Source organism: Drosophila ficusphila, unplaced genomic scaffold (genome assembly GCF_018152265.1).
Source record: "Drosophila ficusphila isolate 14025-0441.05 unplaced genomic scaffold, ASM1815226v1 contig_412, whole genome shotgun sequence".
NCBI classification, from domain to species: domain Eukaryota; kingdom Metazoa; phylum Arthropoda; class Insecta; order Diptera; family Drosophilidae; genus Drosophila; species Drosophila ficusphila.
The window spans coordinates 3,783,678-3,810,358 of NW_025064326.1; the positions used below are offsets into that span (position 1 = coordinate 3,783,678).

General features: G+C 42.8%; 8 protein-coding genes across 11 annotated transcripts; 5 read left to right on the plus strand and 3 right to left on the minus strand.

Moving 5' to 3' along the window:
• Positions 1 to 22: 22 nt before the first annotated feature.
• On the plus strand, positions 23 to 998 carry LOC108094141 (rRNA-processing protein UTP23 homolog). Its single transcript, XM_017194573.2, has 3 exons — positions 23 to 201; positions 258 to 458; positions 528 to 998. The coding sequence occupies exons 1-3, from the start codon at positions 82 to 84 to the stop codon at positions 939 to 941; spliced, it is 735 nt and encodes a 244-aa protein (XP_017050062.1). The 5' UTR covers positions 23 to 81; the 3' UTR covers positions 942 to 998.
• Positions 999 to 1,292: 294 nt separating this feature from the next.
• On the minus strand, positions 1,293 to 2,532 carry LOC108094140 (dehydrogenase/reductase SDR family member 7). Its single transcript, XM_017194572.2, has one exon. It carries the CDS (start codon positions 2,368 to 2,370, stop codon positions 1,405 to 1,407), a length of 966 nt encoding a protein of 321 aa, XP_017050061.1. The 5' UTR covers positions 2,371 to 2,532; the 3' UTR covers positions 1,293 to 1,404.
• A 294-nt stretch (positions 2,533 to 2,826) lies between these two features.
• Positions 2,827 to 3,707, minus strand: LOC108094143 (exosome complex component RRP40). Its single transcript, XM_017194574.2, has one exon. The coding sequence runs from the start codon at positions 3,573 to 3,575 to the stop codon at positions 2,877 to 2,879; it is 699 nt and encodes a 232-aa protein (XP_017050063.1). The 5' UTR covers positions 3,576 to 3,707; the 3' UTR covers positions 2,827 to 2,876.
• Positions 3,708 to 4,726: 1,019 nt separating this feature from the next.
• On the plus strand, positions 4,727 to 7,590 carry LOC108094139 (enolase). Its single transcript, XM_017194571.2, has 2 exons — positions 4,727 to 4,859; positions 5,889 to 7,590. Exon 2 carries the CDS (start codon positions 5,902 to 5,904, stop codon positions 7,201 to 7,203), a length of 1,302 nt encoding a protein of 433 aa, XP_017050060.1. The 5' UTR covers positions 4,727 to 4,859; positions 5,889 to 5,901; the 3' UTR covers positions 7,204 to 7,590.
• A 727-nt stretch (positions 7,591 to 8,317) lies between these two features.
• On the plus strand, positions 8,318 to 17,336 carry LOC108094167 (mitochondrial carrier protein Rim2). Of its 4 annotated transcripts, none has more exons than XM_017194619.2 (7): positions 8,318 to 8,859; positions 14,267 to 14,492; positions 14,690 to 14,760; positions 14,835 to 14,966; positions 15,227 to 15,500; positions 15,564 to 15,781; positions 16,295 to 17,336. In XM_017194619.2, the coding sequence occupies exons 1-7, from the start codon at positions 8,813 to 8,815 to the stop codon at positions 16,419 to 16,421; spliced, it is 1,095 nt and encodes a 364-aa protein (XP_017050108.1). In that variant the 5' UTR covers positions 8,318 to 8,812; the 3' UTR covers positions 16,422 to 17,336. The 4 variants fall into 4 exon arrangements, with proteins under 4 accessions (XP_017050108.1, XP_017050109.1, XP_017050110.1 ...); XM_017194620.2 differs by having other exon boundaries at positions 14,267 to 14,471; XM_017194621.2 differs by lacking the exon at positions 8,318 to 8,859 and having other exon boundaries at positions 14,272 to 14,427.
• A 464-nt stretch (positions 17,337 to 17,800) lies between these two features.
• Positions 17,801 to 22,155, plus strand: LOC108094165 (WD repeat-containing and planar cell polarity effector protein fritz). Its single transcript, XM_017194617.2, has 7 exons — positions 17,801 to 18,518; positions 19,245 to 19,545; positions 19,598 to 20,548; positions 20,609 to 21,117; positions 21,181 to 21,578; positions 21,637 to 21,796; positions 21,854 to 22,155. Exons 1-7 carry the CDS (start codon positions 18,104 to 18,106, stop codon positions 21,967 to 21,969), a joined length of 2,850 nt encoding a protein of 949 aa, XP_017050106.1. The 5' UTR covers positions 17,801 to 18,103; the 3' UTR covers positions 21,970 to 22,155.
• LOC108094166 (39S ribosomal protein L48, mitochondrial) lies at positions 22,065 to 22,910 on the minus strand. Its single transcript, XM_017194618.1, has 3 exons — positions 22,821 to 22,910; positions 22,661 to 22,759; positions 22,065 to 22,593 (listed from the first exon to the last, which is right to left on the minus strand). Exons 1-3 carry the CDS (start codon positions 22,830 to 22,832, stop codon positions 22,159 to 22,161), a joined length of 546 nt encoding a protein of 181 aa, XP_017050107.1. The 5' UTR covers positions 22,833 to 22,910; the 3' UTR covers positions 22,065 to 22,158.
• Positions 22,911 to 23,122: 212 nt separating this feature from the next.
• Positions 23,123 to 26,526, plus strand: LOC108094111 (transmembrane protein 87A). Its single transcript, XM_043207928.1, has 10 exons — positions 23,123 to 23,327; positions 23,424 to 23,484; positions 23,558 to 23,643; positions 23,705 to 23,893; positions 24,284 to 24,436; positions 24,489 to 24,772; positions 24,908 to 25,123; positions 25,185 to 25,305; positions 25,379 to 25,532; positions 25,593 to 26,526. Exons 1-10 carry the CDS (start codon positions 23,220 to 23,222, stop codon positions 25,817 to 25,819), a joined length of 1,599 nt encoding a protein of 532 aa, XP_043063863.1. The 5' UTR covers positions 23,123 to 23,219; the 3' UTR covers positions 25,820 to 26,526.
• Positions 26,527 to 26,681: the final 155 nt, after the last annotated feature.

Genomic DNA, 26,681 nt, shown 5'->3' on the forward strand with positions numbered 1-26,681 from the left:
CAGCTGTCTTTTGACGCTGCGCAGCACTGTCATCCCACGCTGTTTTTGTTTTTATGGGCAAATTCGTAAAAAAATTGAAACATGAAAATATCACGTTTTAAGAAGTCCCACAAAACTCTGGTGTTTTTTGCCAGCAACTTCGACTATCGGGAACCGTACCAGGTTCTTATTGATGCCACTTTTTGTCAGGCTGCGTTGCAGGTGTGATTTACCGCATTAAAACTTGTTGATTTCTTAATGTATATTTTATTTTACAGCAAAAAATTGGCATAGATGAGCAGATAAAGAAGTACTTTCAGTGTGGAGTTAAGCTACTGACCACCCAGTGTGTTATCTTGGAGGCGGAGTCCCTCGGAGCTCCTCTCACTGGGGCCACTTCCATCGTCAAGCGATTCCATGTCCACAAATGCGGACACGAGGGAAAACCAGTGCCTGCTTCAGAATGCATTAAGACAATGGTAAATAATGCACTTAATGCCCAACTGTGGGGTACAATTAACTTAATAAATTACTCCCTTTTCCTTTAGACCAAGGACAATCGCTATGTAGTGGCTTCACAAGATCGTCAGTTGCAGGAGAGTCTTCGCAAGATTCCCGGACGTTGCCTTCTGTATCTGCACAAGGCCACTCCAGTTTTGGAAGCCCCATCTAAAGCCTCCAAAAAATGGGTGCAACGAAGAGCCAAGAACCTTATGCTGGGCAAGCAGGTCGAGAAAATCGATTACATGAAGGAAAAACAAGGTCTTAAGCCCGCTGATACTGCACCAAAACTCAAGAAGCACAAAGGACCGAAGAACCCCAATCCTTTATCCTGCAAAAAGAGCAAAAAGGAGAAAGCCGAACCAACACTTAAAGGAGTTCAGAACACCACAATAACGAAGGCGAAACGAAAACGAGTCAAGATTCCAGCTCATGTCAAGGCAGCGTTAGGAACAGATTAGATTAAAATTGGTTTAACAAGCAGATAAATATAAGATAAAAAAGTAAACTGCAGACTAGCACAAAAATTTTGAAATGTAAATGGTCATGAGGACAAGATTAGACTAATTGTCGATTCTATAATTGCAGAAAAATGGCTGTACTTAAACCAGTTTTATTATTGATTACCTACTAGTTAATTGAACTCAATTTAGTACTGAACTACAGATAGTTAGCTTACGATCTTAGAAGTAGAAAGAACAAAAATCTTGATTAGCTTACCATAATATCTCCCTCACTCTCCAATTGCATCAAAGAAACTGTTTGACTCCCACTGTGCCTGTCCAGATTATCGCAATTAAAGCGCACACCCATCTTAATCTCATGTTAATATATTCTTTATGTAGTTAAACATTGTACAGTAGTATAAAAGGTGACTGAGAACCATTTGGAGGAGGGAGAGGGCGAGGCGTCCGACGGATCCACTTACAGTTTACCCTCGCGAATCTTGTTCAGCGTCTTCTCTGTCATAAACTGAGCCAGGATCTTGGTCAGCGTTGGATTTCTGGCGCAGTAGGCCAATAGGTTCACCGGGAACAATCCACACCAGGTGAGATCCATCTTATTGGCCAAGGCCACAGCGAAAAGTTCGCCACATCTCTGAGCAGTCATGCGCTTCTGATTAGCGGTACTCTGGCCCACTTTTCCGCCCTGAGAACCCGTGAAGGCCTCCTGCAGGAAATCTGTGGCAATGGGCCCCGGTGCAAAGAGGGTTACATCCAGCTTACGCATCTCCACCTTCAGCGAAAGCAGGTAGGCATTCAGTGCGTGTTTGGCCGCACAATAAGTCGGTGAAAATGGAACTGGACTAAAGCCGGCGATGCTGGATGTGGCAGCCAAATGCCCTCTTCCGCCATTTTGTTCCACGAAGTACCGCACCACAAGCCGGCTAAGATGCACCACGGAGAAAACATCCAGTTCGAACAGTTCCCGATCCACCTCGATCTCGATTTCGGTCCAACTGGCTCGTTGGGATCTTCCGGCATTATTCACCAAAACATCCAGTCGATGAAAGTGGTTGAGCACCGTGTTAAGGTGTGTTTTGTGCTGATCCAGATCCAGCATGTCCATGGGAATAATAAGCACATCTTTGGTGGCCAGGAGGCCCCTAGCTGCAGCTAGACATTCCTCCTGCACCTCCTCTAATTTCTCCACTCTGCGGGCACTGAGCACCAACTTAACTCCATGTTTGGCCAAGCTGAGGGCTAATGTTCGGCCAATTCCGCTCGAGGCACCTGTTATCCAAACCACCTGTCCACGCATCGACGACAGGGAGACTCCAAAGCGAGATTTGTACCACAGGGCCACATTGCAGTCAAGCAGGATCCAGAGGAGCACATAGCCCACATAGTAGAGCACCAGCAGGAGCAGCAGAAATTCCAGAAAGGTCATTTCGACGGACTTTCGTGGCGCTGGTGGGTCGGAGAAACCTTTGTCCTCTGCCGCAACGGAGAACACTGAAAGCTGATTTTCACCCACAAAGAAATCGGTACTAAGTGGGTCCAAACGATCAGCTGCTCGCGGGCATCAGAGTTGGCGCAGTGAATCTGATAAGAAAAAGTTTCTAGCCTAAAAAATAAACTTAATTTTGCCATAAGCTTATAAGTTGTAATAAGCTTTAATAAAATGTAATTTCTAGGTATAAATATTAGCTCTTGAATTTAATATTATTTATTTAAATGTTTGTTTTTTAAGTATATATGTACATACACATTTCATGCATATGTGATTACCACCTGTCGTCAGCTCATCTCTGACGAAGACTGTTGAGAATCGTTTATGTAAACCAAATAAGTTTCCAACACTCCCCCTTTGCGGCATTAGTCTCATCAAAATTAAATCCAACACTTTGGCTATGTTTCTTTTAATATAAAATGTAAGTACACTAAGAACTAATCCTAAGCCTGCAGGAAGTCACCGAGGTTGTCGCATATTTTGTCGATTTCCGCACAGCCCGTTTGCTCCAGAGCCACAATGGCATTGGCCAGGGCAATGGTTTCCTTCAGGGAGTGGGCCTTCAGCCAGATCCTTCCATTGACTCCCACCGCGATCTCGTAGGGCAGTTCGCGGGTCAGAGCCGCGAGGACGGGGCAATTCTCCCGCAGAAGCATCCTGCCCAGATTCAAGCTGCACTTAAAAAAGAATCCCTCGGCGAGGACGCCCAGCTTGCCACGTTTGCCCACGGAGTTGACGCACACCAATTCCGGTTCTATATCTGCACTGGCATTCAGAACTCTTGCGTAGATTAAATCGCCGGGATTCAAGTCCGGACGGTTCTTCTTGGTAGCCGCTTCAAAGGCCAGGTAGGAAATGGAGGCCGTATCTGCTGCTCCGATATCCACGCGATACAGATCACCAGCCTTGGAACGAACTATGCCCAGGACCAGATCTCCTCGTGCTGGAATATATCTCCTCTGGTAGTTGTCCACCCAAAAAGTACTCGGTTCCTTGTGACGCAGAGGACCCGCTTTGCTGGCCACCACCGTTTCGTCCTGTCGGCGCAGTCCCGGTCCCAGGATCACCCGCTTGCTCTTGGCCAACTCCTCAATGGCCGTTATTCTTTCGCCGGGCATAACTATTGTGCTGGTTGTCGTCATTTTTATAGATATTTCTCCAAAACTTAGGAACTCCAAACAAAAAATCCGCGTGTGTCGTTCAAAACATATGGGCGGCAGAGGACAGACGTTAGCCAACACTGCAAGTAATTTTGGCAGCCCTGACTTAACAGGTTCTGGCAACAGCTGGTCTGTTAATGTTAACAACTTAAACAATGTAACGTTTGAAATTTAATCAACTTAAAAAAATTATGATAGTTTAATTTTTGTAAAAATAAGCCGAAGAATATTTTTTTTTTAAATAAAAAATCAAAAAGAATTTGTTAAGTATATGTTTTTATGATCTGCCAAAAGCTTTTAATTATAGCGCCAAATATATATTAAAAATCAAGCTGCATTTACGTTCTTTTTTTAAAATTTTAAAAGCGGCTATTGATACAAACACTTATAGAAATATCAGCTGTGCTGTTGTAAACATAATCATACGATTTTTTAGCATTAGCATTTATTTTTCCAAGTTATGGCATCTGAAACATAAATAACAGCACCGGTATGTGACTTTGAACGACCGGAGAGACCGAAATTTACTGAAAAATGAAATCCTACATAGAATTTTTCAATTACCCTTCAGCTGATTTTTATTAATTTATGCTTAATCGACGATTAACTTTGACATTATTTTGTACTCTCTTTTAAAAAGACATGCGATCCACAGATGTGTGTGGGAGCCGAAGCTTCTAACCTTGTGCGAAGGTCAATTTTCCCCAAAAAAATATAGGAAATGTTCTAATAAAAACAACAACTAAAGGAAAACGCACCCCCACATTCAGAACCGGCAAGCACCTGGAATCACATACATATAAAATCCGCTCTCCAATTTTTTCTAACGTTCTCCATAGAGGTGAGTTTTTTATATCGAAAACATCGATTCAGTTTTTGCCTTTAAATTTTATTTTACAGTACAGATACAACATAAATTGAGGCTATAAATTTTACCTTTATCAACCAAGGAGTTTTATAACTATCCTTAGTTTTGTATACTATTTTTTATTACAATTTTTTTCAGGTTTGTTAATTTTTTTTCCCTTTTTGTTTAAATAAAATAATCGGTCGTATTCCCAGCTCTAAATTCTCTCAGCCGCTCCCCAAGTTCCACACAATGGCGCAAGTTCTGACACTGCGTTGGGCTCTCCCCAAATTTTTTTCGTCGCGAACAGCAAAATCGGCGAGCGTTTTCTCAGCGGTTTCAGTCGCCCTCAGAACGAAATCAGCAGCCAGCCAGCTCTCATCTGGATTTAAATTTCTGCAGTTCAGCAAAAGTACTTGGTATGTATAATTAAGAGTTTGGAGTGTGCGTGGGTTTAGAGTAAAAAATATTTAATAATTTTATCTGCCGAGTGCATATAGAATAACGCTCATTGAAAGCCTTACAAATTAATCACTGCTCTTGCGAGCGATTTGTGCGCGATTATCTAACAAATTGTGGTGTGCAAATTTTCAAGTGGGTACATTTTTGTTCGTACTTTTCAAATCGATTTAATTGCACAAATCAAATAATGCCAATTGACAGCAAATTGTCATATCGCAACAAATAGATACTTTCCTTTTTTTGCAACATTTCCACGTATTCCGGCTTTACTGAGTGTCTCACTTTGGGTATGACCTTTAAAAGCAGCTTAGAGGTCATTCGGTTGTTCGCCGAGAGAAAACTGAAAACTCTCCCACAGCGATTTTATTTTCGCTTCTAAAAATGCCGCGAGTGTCAATGACTTTAAATAATTTTAGAAATATTTAATTGAATTCTGAAGACAAATTAAGCTTATAAAAGAAACAGAAACTTTCGAGAAAATTCCATGAGGAAAGTCATTCAGGAAAGTCAAGAATAAATAACCTTACACCATTCGCAGTAGATATTGCGTGCGAAAATGATGAAAGTTTCCAACAACACCTGCCTTAACAATGTTATGCCAATAAAGATTACTGTTTCTTCATAAAAACATATTTAAAATAATAATTTTTATTGATTTTTCAACATTTTTAAAAAGGGTTTTCCAAATTTTAGCGACAATTTCAAAATTTAAAATAGGGAATACCTTTCAAAAAGGAAACAAACGAAGATAGCTTTTGTTTATTGGCTATATTATTCTTGTTAAAAAAGAGCTTAAGTGACGTTTAGAAGAGTTTAAAAACCGAAACAATGTCAGGACTTTCGGGAATATTCTGGTCTGCGCCTAGGGTTGATCTTGAAACGTCTTATCTGCGGTTAGCTGAGGTTTCGCACATGACACCAAGCCTAGATTAAAACCATTGATGTTCAACGCTAATTTGCCTTCTTGTTGGACTTTGATTTTGCAGTGCCAGCGACGAGATGACCATCAAAGCTATCAAGGCCCGTCAGATCTACGACTCCCGTGGCAACCCCACCGTGGAGGTCGACCTCACCACCGAGCTGGGACTCTTCCGTGCCGCCGTGCCCTCTGGTGCCTCCACCGGAGTCCACGAGGCTCTGGAGCTGCGCGACAACGACAAGGCCAACTACCATGGCAAGTCGGTGCTGAAGGCTGTGGGCCATGTCAACGACACCCTGGGACCCGAGCTGATCAAGGCCAACCTGGACGTCGTCGACCAGGCTGCCATCGATAACTTCATGATCAAGCTGGACGGCACCGAGAACAAGAGCAAGTTCGGAGCCAACGCCATCCTGGGCGTTTCCCTGGCCGTCGCCAAGGCCGGAGCTGCCAAGAAGAACGTGCCGCTGTACAAACACATCGCCGATCTGGCCGGCAACAAGGACATCATCCTGCCCGTGCCTGCCTTCAACGTGATCAACGGCGGCAGCCATGCCGGCAACAAGCTGGCCATGCAGGAGTTCATGATCCTGCCCACTGGCGCCACCTCCTTCACCGAGGCCATGAAGATGGGTTCCGAGGTGTACCACCACCTGAAGAACGTGATCAAGGCCAAGTTCGGCCTCGATGCCACCGCCGTGGGCGATGAGGGCGGCTTCGCTCCCAACATCCAGTCCAACAAGGAGGCCCTGAACCTGATCAGCGACGCCATCGCCAAGGCCGGATACACCGGCAAGATCGAGATCGGCATGGACGTTGCCGCCTCCGAGTTCTACAAGGATGGCCAGTACGATCTGGACTTCAAGAACGAGAAGAGCGACAAGTCGCAGTGGCTGCCGGCCGACAAGCTGGCCAACCTGTACCAGGAGTTTATCAAGGACTTCCCCATCGTCTCGATCGAGGATCCCTTCGACCAGGACCACTGGGAGGCGTGGACCAACCTGACCGGCTCCACCCAGATCCAGATCGTGGGCGATGATCTGACCGTGACCAACCCCAAGCGCATTGCCACCGCCGTGGAGAAGAAGGCCTGCAACTGCCTACTGCTGAAGGTCAACCAGATCGGTACCGTCACCGAGTCGATCGCCGCCCATCTGCTGGCCAAGCAGAACGGCTGGGGCACCATGGTGTCTCACCGCTCCGGCGAGACCGAGGACTCGTTCATCGGCGACCTGGTCGTCGGCCTGTCCACCGGACAGATCAAGACCGGTGCTCCCTGCCGCTCGGAGCGTCTGGCCAAGTACAACCAGATCCTGCGCATCGAGGAGGAGATCGGCGCTGGCGTCAAGTTCGCCGGCAAGTCCTTCAGGAAGCCCCAGTAAGCGGGTGGGCCACTTCGAAATTCCAACCACACCAGCCCCTCGGATGAGATCTGGATCTTGGCGACGGAAGCTGCGCGTTGAAGATCCAAAAGAAGGCGGCGGCGGTGCACGTGTTCGTCAACCTTTACTTTCGGAATTTGTGTCTGGCGCACAAATGAATCAGAATTAAATTACCAAAACCGTTTGCTGTCTCTATGCTTCGTTATTAGACATTATTATTAATGTTATACCTTGATCTAATCATTATTTATAAAAAACAAAAACAAAACACTTCAAAATACACTATGTACAAGATGTTCGGTTAGTTTTCAGAAGCTTGGAATATCTTTACTGTAGTCGCTGTAATTCTTTTGAAATTATATATTGAGCTACACACAACCACCAAAACACAGATTCAATTCATAAACGGTTACTAAATTGTTGTTGAGACATAGAATTTAAGCAGAAAAACCTTAAAGTCATTTGCATCGAATACACGGTGTGAAATAGTCAGGATCCCACAGGAAGAACAATACACCAAAAATCAAACATATAAAGAATCGTACAAATATCCAATTTGTTAGTTGATGTGAAATAAAAATAAAATAAATCAATTTTGAATTTTACTTTGGCGTTACCAGATGAACAAAAAAAAATGATTACACATCTCGAAAACTTAAATGTAGAATGCTTCTAGGAACTGTAGGAGTGCGAAAAAGGGGAACTTTTCTTAAATTTCGTTAAGCTTAAGGATTTATTTTTTTGTAATCTTAAATATCTACATTAATTTATTTTTATTTAAAAGATCTTTTAATAAGTTTTCAATTTATATAAGTAACGGGGCTCGCATGTTATCGATGTATATCGCACAGATGCAATAACCGTTTAAAATAATTTGAAAAATATAAATAATATCTAATGGATCAAGTTGTAGACTGTTATACTTTGGCAAATCAAAAATAATTATTAAAATTCGTTTAAAAATTACCTAAGCGTCTGTTTTTGGATGTGACATGTGAGAATCCTCCATTGGAAAAGTAAGAGAGCGAGAAAAGAGAGAGCTCCAGTGTCCCCAAATCTGGGTGAAAGAAAAATACCACAAAAACGCAAAATACCAACGCAAAAAAACCTCTGACGAAAAAGAAATAAAAACAAAGTCAGAGAAATTCCAATTTTCAATCGGAGCGGTTGAACTTAGAGCAAATCGTCCAGATTAATAGTAAAAAATCGGAGATTGACTATACCGAACTTGTCGCAGTGCCCATAAGAACCATTATTTAAAATTTACGTCAATCAGTGAATTTAACTGCAGTTGCATAACTCATTGCCAAAAATCTAGGGGAAAAATTACCGAACCAAAGCAAAGTTCTTGTCGGAAGAAAGTTCAAAGGACAAAAGAAAGCGGAAAAGGAGAGGAGAGTGTCGTTAGTGGGTTAAAAGCCCCTCCTCCTGGGGCCCGCCATCCCCCGCCCCTCGTCGCCCGTCCACCGCCCACAACGTGCCTTAAATAAATACACAAGTCGTGTCTGTTTTTTGAGGAAAAAATCAAGTGCGCGTTAGTTGCAGCAAAGTTATTTGATAAAACTTATTAAATAAGAATACGATTGTGTGGAATTACGAAAAATTGAATATGGCCCAAAACACAGCAGACACTTTCATCCATTTGATTGCCGGCGGGTAAGTGAAGCCTATTAATTCTGGATTTTTTCCCTATTGCGTCTTATCGCAGGTCAGGCCATTAAAGCGAAACCGGTTTGCCCGTTTGATTTAATAGCAATTCCGAGGCAAAAACGTCGCAATTGCGATTAGATTTAGTTCACCAATGTGTATTGAACATTTTTGGCGCCATTGCCAAAACCAAAAAAAAAAATAGAGAAAGAAAGGCCGAAAAGAGCAGTAAAAAAATCAGGCTGATCTTCAGGAAACACGCTCTGTTCACGTGTTTTCTTTTTTATTGTACGGGAGCGACAGCTGGTGAAATCACAACCGAGATAAACGGAACAAGTAAAATATATAAATGCATTGCAACAAACAAACAAAAATAAACAAAGCAAATCAGGGGGTCTGTCCCTTTCTTTATTTCTTTCTCCACACATTCTCGGTTCATTTTCCCAGGCAGTGTCCAATTGGATTTTCAATATGCCTGACAAGCTTCAATTATTTTGTTGTTGTTTCTTTTATTACTTTTATGGTGGCTATTTTTAGACGCGTCGCATCTGAATTTATTTTTGTTTTTACCTGCACCCTACACACTCATCTTGCCGGCATATTAGTTATTCGTGAAACCTGTTTTGTTTTTGTCAGAGGAGGAATACAAATTTAAACGGAAGTCGAGCCTCTGGTCGTTCAGGAAATGTAAACTAAAGTACGATTACCATAAATTTGGGGGCCTGATTATGGTTGGTGGCGTGGCTATTCTGTTTGCTAAAAACCTCTTTGGTTCCAAGTTCTAGAACTTTGTTATTCAATTTCACCACTGTTGACAAATAGTATTTGTTATTATTATTATTATTAATTAAAAGCTTAATGAATATTTATAAATTGACAGTTCCTAATAAAGCTGTTATAAGCTTGCAGTGCCAATTGTGATAAACTTTCCGCACATGCACCTTGATAGAGGCCTTTTATATGACCTCCAAAGCATTTGGCCTCTCAATATTTGCACAGAATGCCAGTTTGAATCCCCCAAAACTTTTTGCAATCAAGACACTGGGCAATTTGCCGGCCGGCAGCTAAAGCCCACTTATCAACGGCAAAAAAATCGACAACAATGCAGTTTCAATGTGCACAAATTGTCGTAAGACGTCGTCCATCCATGTATAACCGTATCTATGTGAGTGGTTTACATACATACATACATATATGCGTAATATATACCTTAACTGGGGGGACATGGAAGGAAGGAACTGCACGTTGCAACTTGAGCTGGCTTAATACCCCAGTTGTTGTAGCTGCCTTCTTACATAGTTGTCGTTAGTTCTGGGGTATCTCGTGTTGGTACACGTTGGAAAAAAATAAAAACAACCTTGCCTGCCGCACATTGTTATCGCTATAAATAAGCCACAAAGCAAACAATTAACCGACATCCATCTAATCAAGTATCTGAAGCCTCCAAAGGCGGGTCTTACATAAGCAAAACAAAAAAAAAACAAAATACCAGGATTGTAATACACAAAAGAAAATAAGTTTAGAACAATAAGTTTATTTTTAGAGTTCGGGACAATATTTTTGTATGAGTTTTACGGTTTTAAATAATAATTTAAATTGTTGCTGACAAAGGGCAATTAGTACCAATTGCGAAACTGCTAAAGTGCTTTAGACAGCTGTGATCTATTCCCTATAAGTTCTCGATTTGGCACACCATATTGCACATTTCTCTGCTCACCTATATACTATATTGCATTGTTTTCTTGCCTACATATTTTGCTGTTATTTGTCGAGAAACAAATCTAAATTGAGCTTGGCAAGCGATTTCGAATTTGTTTTGGTTTTTCAACGAGACGACAGACCAGGCAAATAAACTTTTTCTGGCACACTGACTCAGTTGAAGGCGAGTGAATTGCAACAAACAACAGTGACCAAGGTGTTCAAAGGGGGTGTTGTGGGGTATTACGCGGACGACGGCTAAACAAACAATGTCAGCCAAGCTGCAAGTGCCCATTTCTTGTGCTGTTGCGCTTTCTTTTAAACTTGTATAGCCCTAATATGACGTATATTAGCTGGGATTTTTTATTATTTACCCAATCATACGCTTCCGAAGATCATAAATTAACTTATTTCATTGAAGTAAATGCATTCACCTTTACCATTTTCTTGTGGTTAATACTTTTTTAAGTCTCATACCTTTAAATAACATAATTTTCTGCACTTTCTACCGTTTTTCAAACGTGTCTCGCTGCACGTACGCTTATGTTTTTTGATTATTGGTTATGCATACATATATGAATTTTATTAATAGCATCAATAAGGTCAAAACAAGGCGGAAAGTGTTTTCCGTTTAAAGAAAAACTCAATTTGTGCGTCAACATTTAAAGTTAAAGAAAATATATATTAAAAATATATTTTTTTATTTATATTAAGTTATATTTATTTTCACAATTCAAAATAATCTTGCCAAAGCAATAATTGTGTCAAGGGCGCCTTGATTTTATTATACTCTTGATCTAGACACAAATTCTAAATATTGTGGATACCTACATATAAACCAATATATACAAAAACTGTGAGAAACAAGAATGAAAATATAGAAGGTCGCGTGCCAAGTTTTATTAGAAAATAATACGATTTTTAAAATCTTTTTACTAATCTAAGGAATGCTCTATCGTTATAATTGATTATCTTAATTGTTTAAACTTCCTCAGAGCCAATCTTATAGCTAAAAATAGTTCTCCTTTTCAACCTTCGGTTCCTTTGACCCATAAACAATAACGTTGAAAACTTTCCACGGATTTCGTAATCTAAAAAAGAAGCCAAAAGAAGCAGGAGCTGAAAAACGTGAAAATAAAAACGGCATTGATAAGATGGGAACTAAGGTCTGCGAAACGCAAAAGGCATTGAAATATGCGTAATATTGTTTGATAAGAAAGTCTCCCCGCCAAGACATCTTTATCAGCTGTAAAAGGTGAGGTGTGTGGGGGGATTCTTCCTCAAGCACCTGGACAAAAGTCACCCCAGCAGAGGCTGACGCATTTCCAATTGAAATTATCACACCAAATACATGCGGTCCACTTGCTTTCTTTTTATACCTTTTAAACACCGTCTGCGGGGTCTAAAATTTCCGCTCTTATCAGGCAACGCGTGTGTTTTTTCGGGAACAAAAGTACCCCAAACAATGTCAAAGAACAGATAAATCGCGCGTTAACCAGTTGCAAATAGCACGATTCTGGCACATGCGTCGCCAAAGGCCATCGATCGGGAATAGCAATGTATATAGCTATAAAAATCGGTACTCGGATGCACACGCAAATGTACTAATTGGGAATTTCACATGTCTCACACATGAGCAACACAGATTGCTTACTTTTTAAAGAAATTTATTTTGGGTGCTGGAATAATATTTTAACAAAATATTTCTTTAAAATTCAAGATACAATATATAATTTTAGGTTAAATCCTTAAAAAGCTAAATGGATTTTTGTTGATAGTAAAATGTATACCTTTATTACTCCCCTTGTTGTTACACTTGAGCTTTCAATTAATTTCTAACTCGCATTTATCACCCTTTAATTTTCTATTCATCAGTTCTAAGCTGACTGGACAACTCATTAATCACCTCGTTCCGAAGTCAGTAAACTGTTCCACTGAAGTCCGACTTATCCTTGGATTGTTTGTACAACCGTCTGTCTGAACTACTTTCTGTTGGTCTGGCGCACAGTTTGCTTGATTTTCGCGTGATGTGCCAGGCAGATGCTAATTGAAACTCAATAGTCGAGCTTCCCGTTAATGCATTGATTAAATGTGATTAATTTTAATTGCGCAGAGAAAGGGGTAAAAGTGTCTAGATTATATTACCAAAACACAGCATATGGTGGCGTGTTTTGGTGGCTTTGGGGCTCTTAACCAGCGATTGCGGAGCAATTATGTCACAATGGCATACCAGACTCGATGCGGATCGAGCAACCATAAAAGTACTATATGCCCTAATGGACGTGGCCCACTGATAGGCAAACCTAATGACTGATAAGCGGAGGCTGCTTCTGTCCGGTCATTGCAATTCATCCGCTGGCAGGCATCAAAGGTTATCGCAAATATAGCCGGGTCAATCCTGAACCAGCTTGGACCGGTTCTCTATAGCCTATCCCCACTGCAATCGCCGCCAGATTTGCGAAATCGACCGAGAGAAAAGTATTCCCCCCATTCGCTTGCCAGCTAGTTGATTAAATTTTGTTTTTTGTCTGGGATTAAGGGAGACATTCGTGTCTGTCCCCAAAGTATCTCACATCGATCAAACTTCTCGCCGGCTTTTCTCTGCCATATAATTTCCGCTTCTCTGTTCTCTTTGTTGCATAACCTTTTCCCCTTCGTGAGTTTATTGTCACCCGATTATAATAATTCCACTTTACGACTCTCGGTTGCCAACTGCCAATTTACAGGTTTCCGATCACGAGTTATGCTTCTGCACACATATTCCTAGATAACGAGGTTCCCATGTGTTGTTCATGTTGATAGAGGTAATCAGTGTTGGTTTTTGGGAAAGGTCGTGTATAATTAATTTTCGGAGCACTCTTGGTGCAGGTGTAAACAAATTGTTAATCTGAAACAAACTTAATGTCAAGGTTAAAAACTTCAAAGCGAAAGACGGCAGTTTAAAGGTATTCCAAAAAGGGTTGTGTAACTTATGAAATAAATTTAAGAACCTGACATAATTTATATAAATTCTTTTCGGGTTCCTCTTGACTGGCAGCGCCAAATGACTAAGCCATCTGCTTTAAGCTATTTCACATTTCAGTAAACAATCTTCTGACCTTGCTTTACATGCACTTGGAATGTGTAATGAAGTGAAATAGAAAATGCTCTATAATTTGCTTTGGATACTTGATGGACATCACACCCATTCCTCCTTCTTCCCTGATTTCCCCAACCACAACCCTTTCATTGCATTAAGTAAAATGCCATTCATTTCCAATGCAGCCAATCAAAAATGCCCGCCACTTAAAATCCAAATTGAAATGGAATGGGACATACTGCTCAAGTAGTTGGCTATACTATATGCACAGAATGGAAATACATTTTTAGCCGGCGGATTGCGCAAATCGAAGAAATACGAGTTTGGGAAATAGATATTTTTTCTGCGTGCTTGGTGATTTATTTTTGAGCTATTTCATAGTTGAATGTTTGCCATTGGTAGAGGGAAAAATAATGGCGTGACGTTTAATGCCTTAAAGCACTTTTATGTTCATAGAAATTTGTCTTGAACTTGAAAAACATAAGTTCTCAAAAATAATACATACTTTCTTCGCTATTCCTGTACCAATTAAAATAATAAAAGATTATTCCTGTAATATAAGTAGTACTACGATTTTTAAGTAGGGATTACGTGATGATTACATATTCTTATGTTATTCTTACGTTTTTGTTTCTGTAGATCGGCTGGCACAGTGGGTGCCGTGGTCACATGTCCCCTGGAAGTGGTGAAGACGCGTCTGCAGAGCTCTACGGCCTTTATGACGCCATCGCGTCTGGCGGAGAATGCCGGAGGACCGGCGAATGGTGGCCAGTCGGAGCTTTTGCGGCCGGAACAACGACGTAAGCTAAGCACAACGATATTACGTAACAGATCACAGCCACAGGTGATTGGGGGTGTGCGTAGGGTAGTACCAAATTCTTTTTACCTATTCTCTCATACCCATTTACACTGCCATCTGCATCCTAACTATTATAGCTTGAGTTCAAGCCCTAAACCCCCGCGCAAAAGAGCCGCCTTTAACATCTTCGATACCTTCATATCCATTGCCCCACAACTGGTTGAATGGTTTCACTAATCAAAGCTGTTTTTTCGCCCTTGCAGATCATGGCCATTTCGCATTGCGGCATCTCATCCACAACCCCCAAATCCATGAGCATCGTGCAGTGCCTGCGGTAAGTATTGATTTTCTTCTAAACGTAACCGTGGAAAATATATCTAATGGACTTTCTGCTTTCTGCTTTTGTAGACACATTGTCCAGAACGAGGGTCCCCGCGCTCTGTTCAAAGGCCTGGGTCCGAATCTCGTGGGCGTGGCCCCCTCCCGTGCCATTTACTTCTGCACCTACTCACAAACCAAGAACACGCTCAACAGTTTGGGGTAAGTGTCTTGTAACACGAAAGTGTCCTAAAGCACTTTTCCGACCGAATTGCAAATGAAAATCAAATTTCCATACCCCAGAAACCTCTTCAACTTTGAGTAAGGGTTTTTAAAACCACCGAAAAGAAAAGGATTCGAAAAGAGTTAATCAGTAAGGCACCGAACATTCTCTAAATTATTTATTTATCGACACATATTTATGGTACAGCCTTAAGAAGTCATTTACTAAGTACCCAACTAATCATTGACTTTTTCCTTAGCTTTGTTGAACGTGACTCTCCATTGGTGCACATTATGAGTGCAGCAAGTGCTGGCTTTGTCTCCTCCACGGCCACGAATCCCATCTGGTTTGTGAAGACCCGAATGCAGCTGGACTACAACTCCAAGGTTCAAATGACCGTGAGGCAGTGCATCGAGCGGGTCTACGCCCAAGGCGGAGTTGCCGCCTTCTACAAGGGCATCACGGCCAGCTATTTCGGAATCTGCGAGACAATGATTCACTTTGTCATCTACGAGTTCATCAAGTCCAAGTTGGTAAGTTTAAGTAATATAATTTTAGTTTGTTCTTCTTCTAAATTTACACTAATTTAATAATAGCTGGAGCAGCGGAATCAGAGGCATACTGACACAAAGGGCTCTCGAGACTTCCTGGAGTTCATGATGGCCGGGGCTGTTTCCAAAACAATTGCCTCCTGCATCGCTTATCCCCACGAAGTGGCTCGAACTCGTCTGCGGGAGGAGGGCAACAAGTACAACTCCTTCTGGCAGACCCTACACACTGTTTGGAAGGAGGAGGGCAGAGCAGGACTCTATAGGTGGGTGCAATAGATTTATTATATTTCTTTAATCATCAAAACAACCCAATTTAGACAAGGGGTGATAATAATTGTATTTCGCATTCCTTCTATAAAAATAATCATCTTCGTTGACCTATTAGATTAAAGTAAAAGTAAATCCCAGTTGAATCAAAGGGAATCCCACATATCGTCTACTCTGCACGTATTCCAAAATATATTTATATTTTATATATATATATATACATATTTTTTTTTTTAAATATAAACTTTAACAAACAAACACTTAACACGGATGTCGTATTTTCGCTTGCTCATAGCTAATGAATTATAATGCGCCACCCACGAATTCGTGGACGCCTCCTCATCGTAAAGTCTATTTAAATTCTTTTGCGTCGCATATTTTCGTTTGTTTACCTAAATTTGATTATCACTAGCGAGCGAGTTCGCTCGGGTTGTTTCCTATGATTACTGCTATTTGTCGAGTAATCCGTCCACTAATTATACCACCTGTTTTTACCATCCAACCCACAGAGGCTTGGCCACGCAGCTGGTGCGCCAGATTCCCAACACGGCGATCATGATGGCCACCTACGAGGCAGTCGTCTACGTTCTCACCCGGCGGTTCAACAACAAATCGAACGAGTTCTATGACTTTTAGAAAGTATCTTCTCGGAGAATCCCCATTATGGACTAGTTAACAAACGAGAAGGAGGAGGAACCCAATCTGTGCATATGTAGACGCGACTGCTGCAACTTAATTGTAATTGTAACCCTTTTTTAGACGATCCAAACCAACGAGCGCAAATTCTTAGTTAACTAGCTTCTAAGTCACTGAAAACGAACTCGATAGACTTAAGACGTTAGACGTTGAACGTTGGCCAATACTGCAAACACGCACCAGGATCGAACTGCACCACCCAAGAAAACAAAAAAACCGAAGAAAACCCAAAAATCCACATTGCTATTTGCTTTAGAAGGAGCTAAAACTGTGCGGAGGCCAAACGACGATGGATTCGCTGGAAAACGTTATCAAAATTTGAAAAGGCTGCTATTTAGTTAAAGATACAATATATATTGAGTGTATAAATGTGGTTGATATTTTGATATAGTCTGTAAATAGAATTCGATTCGCTCAGAGTGTATTGTAAATAGATGATGAGAGTCGACTGGCGTTGCAATATGGCTCCCCTAGTTTTGTTAGTTTTAAGCACAAAAATGTTGAATCGGCGCGCAGTTGCCAGTAGATGCCGCTATATAAATATATAGAGAACCGACCGATCCGATACGTAACTATAACCGTAATTTGCATACGTTTCCGTTAAGTTTCCTCAAATGCGATATACATTTTAGTTACCATTACTCTACCATTATGATTATGAATATTATTATTATTATTGCTGTTTATTTAGTCCGTTAGTAAGCTAGTTGGTAAGCTCCGCTGAGAGCCGTAGTGCCCCCAAAAATCGTATTTCATTGATAACGAGCAAAGAACGAAGAAAACTACTGTGAATAATTGATTGCAATCTGATTTGATGGTGAAATCAATAAATACAACAATTTTGTTTAAAAATAATCCAGTCGTTTATGGTTTAATGCCGGTCGACGGCTCGCCCGACTGAGTGGGTCTTTAATGTTCCTTAATCTAATCAACGCCGCAGTCTGCAGACCCTCGAACATAGTTCAACTTAGAATAGCAGACTGCGGCCAATAAAAACTGTGATGAGATAAGCCGATTTTGCCAAGATAGTAAGTTTCTGCCCAACTGAGATGAAGTGATTTATTAGTTTATAGCGGGTATATGCTAAAATTTTAAGCCACATTTATTAAATGACCAGCACTTCTTATGTGGGATAGTTTACTTATGTGAAAGATATTTTATACCTGTATCTTTCCACTAAGCCCGCTGAAGTTGAATTAACGCGGCTTGAGTCCAGGCTAAGGTCTTAGCAAGATTTCCTACCACCAAACCCGATCGATGATCTCAACTACAATCGTAACGTAATAAACTTCCACCCCTTAAAACGTAGCCAACTTCCATCTCTAAAAACAAGTTTGGACAAGCAACAAGTGGATTTAATTTTCATAAACAATGCTTGTTTATAGGTAAAAATCCGAGTTAGAGTGATGTTTTGTGACATATTTTGTGACCTTAGCTGGTAAACCGGTACTGAGGTGCTAAAGATCAGCGTAGTTAATCCGAATCGGAAGAAATTAGTGCAATTGGAGCACCTAAGAGGCACACGCCAACAAATCAAATCGAGATCGAGACTTAAGTTGACACCCATTCCGCGGCCATGCAAATCGATGCAATTGAGTTGAGCTGAAACCCGAGGCCTAAATATGCTGCTCAGCGAGACCCACTTCTGGACAACGCTGCGGGATGAGGTGCGGATCAAGAGCCAGGATCTGGGGGCGTTTCGCTACCTTCGCCAACGGGACAAGGATCAGGAGCAGCAGGACCTCACATTCCTGGCCAAGCGGGACTATACGGAACGCCGCAATGGATTGGCCGTGCTGAAAAACAGCAGTAGAAAGTCCGCTGGTCGACTCAAGGACAACCTCAAAAAGCTGGAGGATTTGCTTCGCCAGCACAAGATAATCCATTCCGAGTGGCAGGATGCAGCGCAGGTCCTTCTTCTATTCGCCCACGGTCTGATCGCCCACATCTGCGTGGACATCTACACCGGGGACATCCTGCGAATGGTCTTCGAGAAATACTTGGTTGGAAAACTAGCCTCCGAAGTCATCACCGATGGTGAGTCGTGGGATCTATCATACATGTGCACTCTTTTCACTCTTGAAATTCCAAGTAATTTGAGCCCTTTCATGTCTACCCTACCCATCGCCATATATCATCATTTCTGTATGTAAATCGCTGAGGAAAGCGCCTTAAATCTTAAAAAATTATTCTAAAACCGTACAAGTTTATTTAAGCATGTACCCTTTTTAGTGAAAATTCGCACAAGCACGCAACATTTAATGTGTATTCTAGGCATAATGTAATTAGAGGGCCTCCCATTTATCATTTGTGTGTGGAAAGTTTTAAATCTATGGTTACCTATGGAACAAAAAAAGCAAAGCCCTATTTTTAATGTGCCTCATCGTCCAGTAAACCTACCACTCCACCCCCATATAAACTCAAGAGTATATGCACTTCTACAAAGTGGACTCCGCATCGTGGCCTTGCACTTCAGACCGCTGCTTGTGCAGTTATGGAGAAATTTGCATTGGCAACAAGTGCGACTTGATTTGCACTTTCCCACACCAACACAGCCGCACGCACACATGCAGGGGCATGCAATTATTGTAATTTTTAATTAATCTGCTTGCTTGTTTTGTTGCCTGTAAATATGCGAACCCCGATCCCCGACCCCCCATCCGCTGCTGGCTTTCCATGTTTTGTTCGAGGCACTCATTCAGCTTTGTCGCTTGTGTCTTTACTTTTTTTTCCGCTGTGGTCTTGTCCGTGTGTGCTCGTCAGCTTTTTTCACCCGTTCCCACATCGTCTTGGCCTACAATACCAACCAGCTGACGGTGGTTCATCTGCAGCGGCCAAACGCGCGATCCCAGGGACCGGAGAAGATCGCCAACATGGATCCGCGGATCTTCCACGTGATCATACCGGGCGCCACGGAGCGCAAGCTATCCCGCCACCTCACAGTCAACAGCAGCTTCGACCTGTTCGTGGTCTGGACGCAGTCCTCGCAGAACGAGGTCTACCCATGGAGGCCAACGATCAGGGACCAGGATAGAGCAAACATTCATGTGTTCAAGATTAAAGGGTAGGTTTGGCTGATTATTGTTTGATTAAATGTCTAATATCTCTCTTAATAGTTTGCAACTGGAATCGATCGCCTACTGCTGGTCGGAGAACGATCCGCTGTGCGTTGACTTCCTGCGGAGCAGCGAGAGTCAGATCATCACCTTGGAACAGAAGGTTTCCCGCAAGGGCGACATAAGCGCCGAGATCTGCTCATATGAACTGGCTGCCGGCAAAATGCAGCGCACCGCCATTACCTCCATTCCAATGGGCGCCCAGATCTGCTCCTTTGCCTTTAGTCCCGATCAGGAGAAGCTCTTTCTGGGCAGCATCGATCGCAATATCTGTCTGCACGATCTAGTTCAGCAGTCGACGAAGTACGCCAACCAGATTGAGATCGTGCCCAACCAGTGCGCCTGGCACTGCGATTCCGCCATGCTTTGCGTGGCCAACGAGCGATCGGTACTGCAGTGCTTCGACCTGGCCCTGGCCACCATTGGTCATCAGCTGCTCAGTGAATGTGTGACCCCATCGAGCCTCTTGGACCTGTCCCACTACTTTGTGGCCCAGCCCACGTTGCTGAGCGTGGCTTTCAGTCGGAAGCCGGATCTTTCCAGTTTCAAGCACACCTACGCCCAAACGGACTGTCTGTTGCTGCTGATTTATGAACAGGGACCACTCGCCTGCATGCGCATCTTTGGCGGCACGGGAATGCGAGGGGACATCCACAATTCTGGACTTACTGCGGACGTTATTGCGGACAAATATCTGCGATTGCAGCAGCCGGATAGAGCTGTGAATGTCCTGGCCGCCCTCAACTGGGAGACTTACGGAGCCATGTGTTTAATCACGCTACACAAGATAGCTAACTACGTGTTCTTTGGCGGAGACCAGCGACGACCGCGCATCGAACTGATGGCCAGGGCACTGAAGACATTCGCAAGCACGCTTTCGGAGGAAACAAAGGATGAGTTCAGCGATCAGGTGTACGATCTGAAGCGACGCTTTTGCTTTTATCTTCTTCGGTGAGTTTAGTTTGAATTATAATGCGTTAAATATCGTACAAGCCAAATCTTCTTCCACAGTAAAAACCTCTTCGCCGAGGCCTTTGAAATCGCCCAAGATGTGGCCGACTATGACATCTTCATGGACCTGTACAACTTAACCAAGTGCATCTCCAGCCTCAGCGAATTCGCCCAGGTGGCGTTCAGTCAGGCAGCTGCCATAATTCATGAGGAAGATCGTGCCAACGGCAACCTTAGCCTGACCTGCGACCTGCGATCGGAGTCGGCTTGCTCGCTGTCCACCTGCTCGGATGTATTACGTGGCCAGGGAGCAGCAACAGGGCCACCCACGGGATTAGGTCCGGGCCAGGCTCAGAATCAGCAGGTCCTAAAGAACTATGTGCCACCGCTGCCCTCGTTCAAGTCGAAGGTGTTCAATGCCGAGATGATCAAGATCAACATACCCAAACCGGAACTGAGGCCTCCCCTTCCAAAGGTTTCGTTAGCACCTCCAACGAGCACACTGGCGAGTCTGTCCCTAAAAATTAATAGTACGCCACAGACCCCCATAAAGAGCTTAAGCTCGAATGGTAAGTAAAAATTAATCTTCTCTTTAATAAACTTTTTAACCTCATACATTTCTTAAATTTAAGGAAATGTATGGTCACAGGATGTTCCCGATCAAACAGTTGGTCTGCCAATGGCCAACAGTCCGCTTCCTCGTCTTCCGCCCCAAAACATTCCGGATCAAAGCCCTCAAATTGGCCATCATAACACAAGTCAAGTGTCGCCTCCACCGGCAGTCGCATATCAGCCCAAGTTTTACCAGCATCCGCTTGTCTCTGGGAATATACCCGCCATGTTGCCCTCAGTGACCAGCGAGGATTACCAGAAGCGGTTGCTGCTCAAAAAACCCACTGCTTCCATACTGTCCAATCCGGCCAATCCAACTCCGACGAATGGAGAGGCAGCCACGCCGACAGCCAAGTCACAAACGGCCGAGAAGAACAAAGTCAAATTCTCCGATACAATTCAAGTAGCTGTGGTGCCTGTGAGTCCTTTAAAAAAACAAGATTTAAACCTTACTTAATATTTATTTTTTCCAACAGGAGATTCCTCGCAAGGAGAAGCCAATGCCACCGAAGAGAAATGGTTACTCCAGACCAGCAGCACGGCATCTGACCAATCCTAAGAAAGAACTAGCCGACAGCCTGCCGCTTTGTCATCCAAATGACGAGTATCTGAAGGATTTCAATCCCATAACCACCAGTAAGTTATGATTTTAACTAATAATTCCCTTTTTACCCAAAAATGTTTTATTTTTAGATGTCACCAAGCCACCAATTCGACGTCGCGACGAGGAATCGAAGCAGAGCAGCAGCAAGAGCGCCAATTCGTCCTCCTCTTCGTCAATCAAAGTGGTCCACTTCGGTGTGGTCTAATAATTTATAGTGCAATTCCTTACTAATCACTATTTCGGTTTATTGCCGCGTCTTCCATTCGTTTGTAACTATTGCCGTCCCAGTTAGTGCAAAGCTTTAAATAGGAAAGTTTTTATTTATAGGTTCTCTATACACTTTACACAGGTTACTCATTAAAGCTTAGCATTAAATGTTTGCCAAATCGGATAGCTACTTCTTCTTGGTGCTAGTGGGACCCCCCATGCGCTCCAACTCGTCCTTAAGGTCGAGCAGTTCCTTATCAGGCACATAACGACGCTCCTCGCAGTCGTCGGTGTGTTCCTGGACCATCAGGCTCACTCCTTCGGGCAGGGCCGCCTGGGCGATGCGAAGGAACTGGGGATAGACCGGCGCATCCACGTTGTTTAGCTGCAGATTGCGCTCGTAAGTGGTCAGTTTGTACTCGGACTCGATGACCGTGGAGTTGGGCCTAAGCCGCTGAACTTGAGTCTGTTGCGGAGGAAGGGCGTAGCAGTCGGAGACGTCTAAGTCCAGGTACTCGGCGACTCCGTGGAGGAACCGCTGGTAGCTCTCCAACTGCGGATAGTCGTAGCCCTTGATCTGCACATTAAGGCTGTCGTATTGCGGGAACTTTGGTTTAAGCGACTGCAAGAGATAAAGGAATACAATGAATAACTAATTTTAAATACACAAAATGAAGAAGTAAAGTTACATCCAGATAATCCGGTTCATAAACACTGCCGCTGGTGTTCCTCACAGCTGCTAATGTTGTCTTCGGCACTTGCAGCGTTAATCGCAGACTCGGAACCAACTGAAATCCATAATTATATAGATTTTTATAAACAATTCCAAAGAATTAAATGTTTATTTACCCTGCGTAACATTTCGGTGTTTTCAATTGGAAATCAAAGTCAGGTTATATCATCAGCTGATGCCATGCGGCCACATTAAAGTGTACTTAAAATGCCCGCCAAATTTGCTTATCGGTCAAAACCGACAAAAAAAATTAAAGTTAAAAAAAGTTATCATAATTTATATAATCAATATGCAATTAACAAAAAATATAATTGATATTATATTTTCTCAATCTCGGAAATTCCTAGTCGAGACAGCTTATTTTGCCAGCCAATAAATGCAGCCACACGAAGGAGAGCGGTCTGGCAAATTTGTGGTGGCTAACCACGGTCACACTATTCCAGCTGGCCGAACAGAAGAGGAAATAATATTTGTATTTACTTAGTCCCTTTGTACGTAAAATCCACACAAGCAAAATGCAGGGGACGGCAACGGTATTGGTAGTTGCGCTGGCGCTCCTTTTCGGGCCCGAGAAAACAGCCGGAAAATCAGATCCCGGCATTGTGGACGTCCTGGTGACCACGGTAAGAACAAATATGTGTACACGGTTGTGACAACCGCTAACAACTATGGGGATCATCCTGTTTCCGGCTACGTAATCACTGTTTATACCCTTTCAGGACTTACCCACAGTCCGGGAACAGCGACCGCTTTTGGCCGACACAAAAATCTACGCTCAAAGTAAGTATAAGCAGAAAAAGCGTGACCAATTCTCCCGATTTACCCCTTTCCACACCCGTTTTATTGGTTTCAGTCAAAGGCTGTTCGTCCAATAAGGAGACCAATCTTACCATTACTTTTGAGCTATCGGAGCACCCCTGCATCTACGACGATCGTCTGGTAAGTAGATATGTTTCTCCTTTTATTGCATTCAATCTAATCCTTTTAATCTCCCCGGTAGTTGCAAGCTATCGCACAGGATAATGCCCTGCGTAATAATGCTAGCATTAACAAGGTCATTACCAAGATCACCAAGATGTATCCCTGCAACGGACTCATTGTCCTTTCGGTGGACAAGCCTGCTGAGGGAGCAACCCCGGGAACGCCGGAACCCAAACATCCCATGAAGGAAAACAAACATCCACTTTCGGTAAGTGCGTCATGACTCACAGAGAACATGAAGACAGCAATTACCACTGGGCAGGCCAAAACATTTGCAGCCTTATCAGTCACTGCTTATCGTTTCTCCTAATAGGGGGTACTTTATGGAGAAGTTGGGTAGACCGTTCGTTGCGGCTACTTTTAATATTTCCGGTCACTTGCTAAAATTCTATATATTTACATATGTTTACACAACCGAACCCAATCTACATTTGGCAATTTTCAAAATTATTTTACTTTATTTATCCAAAATAATTGGTATCGCGTGATCGACTTCCAGCTCTTTACGCGCTAAAAGTACTTACTTTTATGTAGGCAAGCCTAAATACTGATAAAACCCTAGCCACGCAGTAGTTAAACAACTACTTTTTCTTTTCAGCCCACGACCACTCCGATTTCGAGCGTTTCAGAGGATGGCATCTACGTGATCGAGGTGACCATCGCATCAAGCGAGCAGTTCACCGCCGTGGTTCACATCGAGTTCCTGGGACCGCATGGTTATATCTCGGCCATAGATTGGCCATTCCTGCCGGTAAGTGATGAGTACAGGTCATTGTTTATACTGAATGTTTGTTTCCCCACAGTTCTATTTAATCATGTGCATTGTTTACGTGATATTTGGCATAATTTGGCTGTTTGTTTCATTCGCCCAATGGCGGGATCTGTTGAGAATTCAGTTCTGGATCGGTGGCGTCATTCTGCTCGGTATGCTGGAGAAGGCCTTCTTCTATGCCGAATACCAAACGCTGACGAATAAGGGAGTGCCGGTTCAACATGCTGAGCTGGTCGCCGAATTTGTGTCCTGTGCGAAGCGCACTCTGGCCAGGATGCTGGTCATCATCATGAGTCTGGGCTTTGGAATTGTCAAGTGAGTGATAGATCGGGTATTTTCTGATTGGTAAAACATTCTACTTATACCTATACAATTTTGAAGAGGGGAAATCCCATGAAATTCATTATCAGTTTGGCACTTTCTCCTTATCGTTATTATAATCTTTTTAAGGCCGCGTTTGGGACCCATGTTGCATCGGGTTGTGGGCATGGGAACCCTATACTTTGTGCTGGCCTGCGTGGAGAGCTATTTGCGTATCACCAATGTGAAAACTGATCGCAGCGAGCTGCTGGTGGCAAGCATTCCCCTGGCGGTTCTGGACACTGGAATATGCTGGTGGATCTTCACCTCGCTCGTGCAGACCACTCGCACACTCAGACTAAGGAGGTGACTCACGCACACGCCAAAATCTTAAACACTTTCATCCAACAACGTGTCTGTATTTCAGAAATATGGTCAAGCTCTCGCTGTATAGGCACTTCACTAACACCCTGATCTTTGCTGTTATCGCCTCCGTCATCTTCATGCTCTTTGCGTTGCGTTTGCGTAGGATCGAGAATTGTACGCCTGTGAGTTGATTAGCATGAATTGATCTGCGAGCAGGTTTAAGTGTTCCCAAATCTCTTTTCACGCTTCATTTAGGGATGGCGTGACATTTGGATCGATACTGGCTTCTGGCACATTCTGTTTTCGGTGCTGCTGTTGGTGATTATGATACTATGGCGACCCACGAATAACAACCAGCGCTACGCCTTCACTCCGCTGCTCGATAATCCAGAAGATGAAGACGATGAGGGTAAAATAATAATCCTAACCTGCCAATAAAGTGAAACTAATTAAATTTCTAATTTTACAGAAGAGGAGGATCAGTTTGTGGCTGATGCCTATGGTGTGAAAATGCGCGGACAGAATGGTACGCCGAAGACGTCGACAACTTCGCGGAACGCCACGACGACCGAGGAGGACGACTTGCGCTGGGTGGAGGAGAACATTCCCTCCTCAATGGCGGACTCGGCTCTGCCCATCCTAGACTCGGATGAGGAAATCATCAACACCAAGTTCGAGGTGTCGAAAATGCAATAATCTGTGACTTTCGCTGGACCGAAGAGACTTTCTACGCATATTTTTGCACATTCACACATCCGTGTCATCCGCCAGCAGCAAAGCCCCAATATGCTATGTATTTTTTATTTCGATTCGCCATTAAGGAGGGAATTATTTACTGCTGGACACCATTGCTGTGCTGCGCTGACACTGATCTTCCAATTCGAGAACTGTTTGTCCAGCCACGCATTCTGAAACCGTGTAAAATATTGTATCTAATCGTAGCTCCTTCTACGCGCACTTCCTCCCCTCTAATAAATCTAACTTATTCATAATACCTAGCCTAAGTTGTAGATATCTATGCGACGAACCGTAAACTTAATTTATAAACCTCGATTTCGATTCTAATGTTGAACCCCTAGTACACTCGCTAATGTGTATAAGCGAGTAAGTTGTTGTCGCCTCATTGTATATAGCTGGTAACACAAACAAAAAAAAAAAAAAACAATCTATAAAAATGTATAAGTATTCTGTAATAACTACGATAAAACGCAACCACGCAATGTCGGGGAAAACTTTAACTTGAACTACTGCTGATAACTGAGAAGATTAAAAAGGAATTAAATTTGTAAGCACACGATCACTTGCGTCACACACCTCAACGTATTTAAATATATTTTTAATCAAACGGTTTAAGATTTTCATAAATAAATGCAATCGTATCTTAAAGGTAGCAATGAACCAAACTGATTATTGTTTTCTTTGAGGACTTATCTAGTTTCATTTGCTATTTGTCGAGCCCGATAACGCGAGTTTGTTATATCCCAATGACAACACAAACAAGTTCTCAGAAATAGTTCTATCAATATTTATTAATTGCGCCCCACCCAAGTTTAAAGAC

What these genes read in the sequence shown, in the direction of transcription:
- LOC108094143 (XM_017194574.2), bottom strand. Translation starts at nt 3,575, where the DNA reads ATGACGACAACCAGCACAATAGTTATGCCCGGCGAAAGAATAACGGCC.
- LOC108094166 (XM_017194618.1), bottom strand. An exon ending in ATGAACCGGATTATCTGGAT is followed by an intron (nt 22,594 to 22,660) that starts GTAACTTTACTT and finishes TATCTCTTGCAG; the next exon opens with TCGCTTAAACCAAAGTTCCC.
- LOC108094165 (XM_017194617.2), top strand. Translation starts at nt 18,104, where the DNA reads ATGCTGCTCAGCGAGACCCACTTCTGGACAACGCTGCGGGATGAGGTG. An exon ending in AAAGAGCTTAAGCTCGAATG is followed by an intron (nt 21,118 to 21,180) that starts GTAAGTAAAAAT and finishes CTTAAATTTAAG; the next exon opens with GAAATGTATGGTCACAGGAT. An exon ending in TTTCAATCCCATAACCACCA is followed by an intron (nt 21,797 to 21,853) that starts GTAAGTTATGAT and finishes TTTTATTTTTAG; the next exon opens with ATGTCACCAAGCCACCAATT.
- LOC108094167 (XM_017194619.2), top strand. Translation starts at nt 8,813, where the DNA reads ATGGCCCAAAACACAGCAGACACTTTCATCCATTTGATTGCCGGCGG. An exon ending in ATCCATTTGATTGCCGGCGG is followed by an intron (nt 8,860 to 14,266) that starts GTAAGTGAAGCC and finishes TTGTTTCTGTAG; the next exon opens with ATCGGCTGGCACAGTGGGTG. An exon ending in AGTTCATCAAGTCCAAGTTG is followed by an intron (nt 15,501 to 15,563) that starts GTAAGTTTAAGT and finishes ATTTAATAATAG; the next exon opens with CTGGAGCAGCGGAATCAGAG.
- LOC108094140 (XM_017194572.2), bottom strand. Translation starts at nt 2,370, where the DNA reads ATGACCTTTCTGGAATTTCTGCTGCTCCTGCTGGTGCTCTACTATGTG.
- LOC108094111 (XM_043207928.1), top strand. Translation starts at nt 23,220, where the DNA reads ATGCAGGGGACGGCAACGGTATTGGTAGTTGCGCTGGCGCTCCTTTTC. An exon ending in CACAAAAATCTACGCTCAAA is followed by an intron (nt 23,485 to 23,557) that starts GTAAGTATAAGC and finishes TATTGGTTTCAG; the next exon opens with TCAAAGGCTGTTCGTCCAAT. An exon ending in CTGGGCTTTGGAATTGTCAA is followed by an intron (nt 24,773 to 24,907) that starts GTGAGTGATAGA and finishes AATCTTTTTAAG; the next exon opens with GCCGCGTTTGGGACCCATGT.
- LOC108094139 (XM_017194571.2), top strand. Translation starts at nt 5,902, where the DNA reads ATGACCATCAAAGCTATCAAGGCCCGTCAGATCTACGACTCCCGTGGC.
- LOC108094141 (XM_017194573.2), top strand. Translation starts at nt 82, where the DNA reads ATGAAAATATCACGTTTTAAGAAGTCCCACAAAACTCTGGTGTTTTTT. An exon ending in TTTGTCAGGCTGCGTTGCAG is followed by an intron (nt 202 to 257) that starts GTGTGATTTACC and finishes TTTATTTTACAG; the next exon opens with CAAAAAATTGGCATAGATGA. An exon ending in CAGAATGCATTAAGACAATG is followed by an intron (nt 459 to 527) that starts GTAAATAATGCA and finishes CTTTTCCTTTAG; the next exon opens with ACCAAGGACAATCGCTATGT.